At 43.7% G+C, this 7,427-nt stretch overlaps 1 protein-coding gene across 1 annotated transcript; it reads left to right on the forward strand.

Moving 5' to 3' along the window:
* The first annotated feature begins 1,026 nt into the window (after positions 1-1,026).
* elf3 (E74-like factor 3 (ets domain transcription factor, epithelial-specific)) lies at positions 1,027-6,457 on the forward strand. Its single transcript, XM_035778344.2, has 9 exons — positions 1,027-1,259; positions 1,641-1,816; positions 3,024-3,254; positions 3,436-3,522; positions 3,626-3,739; positions 3,943-4,029; positions 4,154-4,267; positions 4,708-4,909; positions 5,099-6,457. Exons 2-9 carry the CDS (start codon positions 1,648-1,650, stop codon positions 5,211-5,213), a joined length of 1,119 nt encoding a protein of 372 aa, XP_035634237.2. The 5' UTR covers positions 1,027-1,259; positions 1,641-1,647; the 3' UTR covers positions 5,214-6,457.
* Positions 6,458-7,427: the final 970 nt, after the last annotated feature.

The raw sequence follows: 7,427 nt of genomic DNA on the forward strand, positions 1-7,427 counted from the left end.
CACCTGAGTCTGACTAGGGCCCCACTCCTTCTACCTCTTCTCCGGCATCAGTGTTTTGTTGCAGCTAACTAGGGAAGTTCAAACAAAGGATCCAGGAAGAATTTCTTAAGGCAACACCTCTGCCACCACCTAACAAGTCCCACTATGACCCTGCAAACAAAGCCAATCAGAAAAGTTAATGTTGTGTTTGTTTTGGCAAGCCAGACAATTTCTCTGGGATATCTTATTTAAAATGGCCACTGAACCTGCGTCATGGTAACCATATCAAGTGAATGACTTGCAGTGTTAGGTCCTTGCGTTGGGTAAACATGTGTGGAGCTGTGGCTGAACCAGTCCACTGAGCTAAGGTCAACAGCAAATGTTTGGAACAAATGACTTAATTCCTCAGAAATAAACGTAAATGTCAGAAGTGGTAATGTGTGTGTGTGTGTGTGTGTGCGTGCACTCATGTGTAAGTGAGTGAGTGTGTGGCAGGTATCAATGTCGGGAAAGTAGCTAAATCTGGTGCGACGCATCGTTTCTCAATTCTCTTGAAACGTATGTTTTTGTTGTGCATTGTCACTGCCAAATAAAGTGACGGAAAATATGATAGGAACTGGAATGGCATGATTGGAACAGAGTCAAACATGTGGTTTCGATATGTTTCATGTGTTTGACACCGTCCCATTAATTCCATTCCAGCCTCACTCTCTTCACCCATCAACTCCCCCTCCATTCCACCCCTTCCTTCTGTCTTTGTCTTTCCATTCTACACACCCGCCAACGCTCTTGAGCTTCTTCATGGAGAGAAGGAGCGAGGGAGGCGGGAGGCACTACGTGGAGTGTGTCGGGGGTGGCATAGCGGGAGGGCAGGTTTGTTTTGTTTTTCACTGTTCTCTGGAAGAGAGCGAGAGGGAGGTGGAGAGAAGAGAGAGGGGGGTGTGACCCATGCCATGGCTTAATGGTACCATGGAATTCCCCCCCAGTTTAGCCTGACCTGGCCCCTCCCACCTGTCTTACTGGGCTATAAAGCCTTACACAGGTAAATCTAGCAACAGGTACATCTTTTACTTTATAGAGAGAGAGCTAAAGGGAGAGAGAGAGAAGAAATCGAGTTAAGATTAACAGTGTACTGACAAGCTCTCTGAGTGAATCCTGAACACCGGACTCTAAATCAAACTGTGGAGTATTATCATCGCTACCTGTTCATCGCTACCTGTTCATCGCTACCTGTTCATCGCTACCTGTTCATCGCTACCTGTCGGTCGCCTCAGAATCAGGTACGTGTGGAGATGGAGTTGCTCTTTGGGGAGTAATGGGGTGGGTGTTTTGGTCGGGGGTCACAAGCATCTTGACAACATATGTTTTGCGTATATTCATGCACACCGGAGGAAAAACTGTGTATTCATACACAGACAAATATTTCGCATACATGCAAAATACAACCACAGTGACCCACTTCAAATCAATGAATTATAATAAGGCATGTTTCACTAACACATCAATATCCAAATGTTGATCGTCCTTGTATACGCACCGAATGGCTCACTCAATTGTCTCCTAGTTGTCTCCTAGAGAAACCATGTACAGATTTGTTTATGAATCTGTGTCCATAAACAGCATTGTAATGTCTTACTAACTGGACTGTCTCCTGGTTGTAGATAGCCCATGTCGTCTGCCAGTGAGCTGTGTATGATCCTGACCGACGCTAACATGACCATGTACCAGACTGGGAGCTCAGAGCCGCTGCAGCCCAGCCTCACCACTGTGTCTCTGCCCGCCGTAGGAGACCTGCTGCACCTCTCAGACCTTTCCTCATGCAGTGGCAATATACTGGGTGAGAACAGTAACTCATACTTTTTTTAAATGTATTTATTTGACAGGGACAGTGTACAACAACAAAAAAAGAAGAATTCCCAATATACTGAGAAATTCTGCATTTCGACAGATTTAGCTAACAACTCATTTCCATCTGCGGTCACCTGGACCCTATAGGCGTCTTATAACAATGCTATAACAATAATAACTGAGAACACCCAGAAGATGATATAACCATGATGTCTATTGAAGGAAGAAACAATAGACACAAACTGAATCATGACAGAAGAGGAGGATGTGTAACTTTCTCTGCTTTGTTATCAGCATGTGGGATAGTTTAGTCCCTAATATGTCATTGTGTGTTGATCACCTGGTAAACCACAGTATGGATGTGTGTAAAGTTCGAGGATCTTCGAGGATCTTTATTCAGTCATGAGTTTTGGCGGTTGTTTGGTTTTAGTTGATGTGTTTGCTGGTGAAGTCCGTGGATATTTCCCATTGCCTCACCCTGGATAGACCTATTGGCCTATTGGCCTATAGACCTATTGGCTGAGCTTGTTGGCAGACACTCAGTCGAAGCACACATTAAACATACTGCATATCCTTAAGCGAAACTGTCAGACAGACAGGGGATTGGCTGAACTTTGCAATGACCTCATTTAGAAGGCTGTTAAATCATTAACCGGGACAATGTTTAACTTGTATTTAATAGAGTCTTTTCATCTTGCAGACGTCTCAATCTTTATTTTATTTGCCGTAGCCTATAGCGAGTGGTAAGTGGTGATTAGACAGAGCGTCAGCAGAGCAGAGATAAACTAGAGCCAGACATTCTGACCTGGCGAAACCACAAAATCAGATTTTCACAGGTCCAGATCAGGATCTGCGTTCTTGGTGGGTTGTCATTTATTTGGAAAACGTGAGTTAGTTATCATCTTGTGGGTGGTTAGATTGACAAAGGTTTTATATTTTAAATGTTCTATAATAGTTATGACTGAAAACATCATGTATAATTACTATCTATCCAGATTGACTTTATATCAAATTACTTTATTCTTGCTATGTAACTGTAGTTTAAAAAATAAATAAAGTGCCACAAACAAATGTACATGTAACAACAAAAGAAAAAGCTGTAGAAAAAAAACACACATATGAACGCACACAAACATACACAGGCACACACAGTGCACACATCTAACTCCCCCCTTCACTTCTGTGTCCTCCTCTAGCTCAATGGTATGACCTGAACCCTCAGTACTGGAGCAAGCAGAACGTTTTGGAGTGGATCAGTTTTCACGTGGAGCGCAGTAAGTTTGATGCCAGCACACTGAGCATGTCCTACTGCTCCACGGATGGACCTACACTATGCCAACTGACCAGAGATCAGCTGTTAAACATGTTTGGAATGTCCCTCGGGACTCAGCTCTACCAGAGCCTGGTGGAACTCAAGGCCAAATATGGTAAGGATCTGATGGAAGTGAAATTAATCAACTTTATTGATAATTGTAAAAGGGGGAATCTTAGATTTGGCTCCAGGAACAGACACAGACATTTTAGTAATTTAATTTAGACAATTGATTTGTCAATATAGTAATGATTCAGTCATTAAATGTATTTTTGTGTCTGTCATTTTGGTTCCAGATCTGAATGAGACCTGTAAGCTTCTGGACAACTTCCTAGAGGAGTTCCCAGACTTCCCTCTGCTCAGCACAGTAGAAGTGAACGAAGGTAAACACCTCCTCTCGTCTTTTCTTCCCACTTCCTCCTACCACGCCAAAGCCTCAAGTGTTAGTAGGACACATTTGCTGACACTGTGATGTTACTGTTACAGTTGTGAGAGACACCAGCTACACTGACTTCTCACACATCTTCAAGAACTTCGAAAACATGAAGCCGCTCAGCGATAACGGATACGAGTCCGACAGCATGCACAGCTCTTCGTCAGGTGAGTGGTGTCCCTCTTTCCTCTTCTTCTCCTTTATCATCACTCCTCTCATCTCCTCTTCCCCCAAATCTTCTCACATCACTCGATCAGTGTGTGATTGGTTTGGCCTGTATCACTGAGCCTATGGCCTTATTAATCGATCAAGGCAGGACGAAGGAGCGGCCGTGTTGAAAGTGTTTTCCTTCCTCTCTTCCTGCCCCCAGGTGGAATGTTGAGCTTCCAGAACCCCAGCTCTCCAGAATCCAGGAGCAGTGAGTCTGACCCAGAGTTCTCCTACCCTCAGTTCGCGAGTGAGTACAACTTTTCATAAGTGCACGTCACATTCTTGATCTTCAGATGGATGAGCCTTGAAAGTGCATGTCTCTTTGAAAGCCGGTCTGGTGTTCTAAACTCCGGAACCGTTGTGTTTGACAGAAGTGCACATAAAGACAGAGAGGGGAGAGATGAAGAAGAGAGGCAGAGGAAGACCTCCCAAACTCAGCCGAGACCCCAAACACTTCTACCAGACCTCCACAAAGAGCAAACATGGTGAGTGGCTCTTCTCATTCTAACACACGCACGCACACGCACGCGCACACGCACACACACACACACACACACACACACACACACACACACACACACACACACACACACACACACACACACACACACACACACACACACACACACACACACGTCAACAACTGTTTTCAATGGTGCTCTGTAGAAGCACAGTTTTATCAGTCACGTGATTTGCATACATTTTTGCATCTGGTACTGAAAACAGCCACAGTCAAAACATCACAGGTGCTTTTAGGTCATAGACCAATAACCACACATGCACACTCGCACGGACACACACACAAACACACCCACGCATGCGCACACACACACAAGCACACCTGCTCTACCTCCTCCTTGCTTGCTTAAGCACACACACACACCTGCGCTGTCTTACACCCACCTAACGGTAGCTCTCCCTATAGCGCCTCGTGGGACCCACCTGTGGGAGTTCATTAGGGACATCCTGATCCACCCAGAGCAGAACCAAAACCATGCTCTGATGAAGTGGGAGGACCGCCGTGAGGGTGTCTTCAAGTTCCTCAAGTCTGAGGCTGTGGCCCAGCTGTGGGGGCAGAAGAAGAAGAACAGCAGCATGACCTATGAGAAACTCAGCCGCGCCATGAGGTAGGAAACCATGGTAATGTAGTAGCACCATCATGGCAATTAGCCATGGAAACCCTAATCCTAGCAACCAAGCTAAACAGAGCTAACCGGTTGAGGATGAAGTTAGATTTGTTTTTGTGTCGACAATGATAAACCATTGCCTGGTCATAAGAATAACCTGTGGCTCTCTTTCCTCCCTCCCTCCTAAAGATACTACTATAAGAGAGAGATCCTGGATAGAGTGGATGGTAGACGGCTGGTCTATAAGTTTGGGAAGAATTCCACCGGCTGGAAGGTGGAAGAGACCGAGCTGCATGGCATGTGAGATACAAGGCAGGAGACAGGACAGGTAGAGTGGCCAAGAGTGGCGAAGGTATAAACTGGACAGACCAGTTCCCCTGGGTCCTATTGTAGATAGGATGACCCAGTCTCTGGATGACAGCTCTACTCTACCTGAAAGAATATAAAGACACTTACTTCTCTTCTTCCAGGGGAGGTGTTGCAGAAAATTTAAGCCAGTGTTTTTGGCTCCAGTAGGTTTTATGAACCAATATAGTTATTGTACAGTAATTATGTGTATTTCAATTTTGAATCGGGCATTGTTGTGGACATCGCTCTGTGCCTACCAGTGGTAGGTATGATGGTGTGTCTGTTAATTTGTTTTCAGTTATATTCTAGATAATAGTGGTCCTGTATGACTGGATGTCTCAGTTGGTAGAGCATGGTGCTTGCTAATGCCAGGAATGTGGGTTCAAATCCCGGGATCACCCATATGTGAAATGTATGCATGCATGACTGTAAATCGCTTTGGATGAAAGTGTCTGATTAATATAACAATGAAGACATTTACATTGTATGGGTGTAACTCACCTTGTGTGTCACTATGACAACCACCTGGGCATTATGAATTTTGCTGTGGCAATGTAAGCACCGGATATGTTTGTATTGTTTTTTGTTTCTATTGATATTTAACAAGTGACAGTCTATCCCTGTGCAGCCTATAATTTTTCTATGTCTATTTGCAAGACGGCTAGTTGCCAAACTTTTGACTTCTAAATTGAGCCAATGGTTAGAAGAGCCTCGTGTTGTGTTTTACTCTTCTGGGAGTTATGGGTATATAAGGTCTGGTGTTAAATTGTAAACCTGATATGAAGGAGGGAGGAGACAAAATGGAGGACAAACAAAATATAGAGAAGAGGGAGAGGGAACAAAATGAAGGGATACTCATTTATAAACTATCGGTGATACGACGTTGTGTACTTCGCTGTTTCAGCGTGAATGTTGTCTATGAGGTATGTGTCCTTTGTAGCCATATTAATATTTTTGTATCTCACCAGACGAGCCCTACGTCAGATTAAAACAAATCAGCGGCTCAATTCCTGTTCTTCATGATTATTAGTTCTGTTATGCAGCTGGTCTGTTTCCTTCTAGATCACTCAATATCATGAGTATAAGAATTCAATCTCAGATTGTATCGTTTGTGATATTTTCACACGCATGTATGTACAGCACATTGTCTTGTTTTGTACAGTTAAGAGCCTTTTTATGGAAATAAACTGTTTTAAATAATGTAAGTGTCCTTGTGTATTTGGTACAAAATGTACTATTATGTTTGAAAGAAAATCACATAGTACCCCAACTGAACATAAACTTAAATTAAAAGCACTCCTAATTAAATCGGTGTAATATATATTAAAGTTATATTCTCTCCCTTGACATGACTTTTTCACGTCTTCACCTGTTTAACCTCAGTATAACATCTCATCTCGAGGACGAGTCAGTTGGCAGTCTGACTCCTGCCATCCATCGTCAGACAAGACAACAAACAACAGAAGTTGGGCCTTTCTGGCTCGGTCAAGGCCTATTTACTGACAGAACAAGACATTTAGCACAGAGGTCATCCTAGGTGTGTAATCAAAATTGAATCGACTGCCGTTTTCAGATACACGTCAAGTTTCTACTTTACATGAAGCAGTGCTTTGCACCTGTCTCTCAGTTGCAATTGTCTCTGGTTGGCACAGGAGTAAGCTTATACTCCTCCTAGCTACCACCACCCTGGCGACAGTAATGACTGATTGTCTGTGTTTGCTTTTTAACATCAACTACCCTTCGGATTTGCTACAGCGCAACAGTAAGCTTGCTGTTCAAACATGATCCATCAGTACATGGACAGGCTCAATTCAAATGTATTTACTGAGAGGACATATTGTAGAGTAGTGTGGCAGATGGGACAATTCCCAGCCTACGGACCATAACTGATGGCTGCTGCTTACAAACACATAGTGTACAGTATGCATGTATATATATATGTATATATATATATACACACACACACACACACACACACGCACGCACGCACGCACGCACGCACGCACCCACACACACACACACACACACACACACACACACACACACACACACACAATCTCTCTCTCTCATTACACCCACAAACACACAGCATTCTGAATTGATTGGAGATGGCTCGACTGGAGTGTGTTGGTTTAAGGGCTCTATTCAGTCCGTATGGTTAAGATTCAGC

The sequence above is a fragment of the Oncorhynchus keta genome, chromosome 10 (genome assembly GCF_023373465.1).
Source record: "Oncorhynchus keta strain PuntledgeMale-10-30-2019 chromosome 10, Oket_V2, whole genome shotgun sequence".
In the NCBI taxonomy this organism is placed as follows: domain Eukaryota; kingdom Metazoa; phylum Chordata; class Actinopteri; order Salmoniformes; family Salmonidae; genus Oncorhynchus; species Oncorhynchus keta.

Bases quoted from the DNA above. Each gene is read 5' to 3' on its own strand.
- elf3 (XM_035778344.2), top strand. From the start codon at position 1,648: ATGTCGTCTGCCAGTGAGCTGTGTATGATCCTGACCGACGCTAACATG. The intron at 3,740-3,942 runs GTGAGTGGTGTC...TCCTGCCCCCAG, and splicing joins CATGCACAGCTCTTCGTCAG to GTGGAATGTTGAGCTTCCAG. The intron at 4,910-5,098 runs GTAGGAAACCAT...TCCCTCCTAAAG, and splicing joins AAACTCAGCCGCGCCATGAG to ATACTACTATAAGAGAGAGA.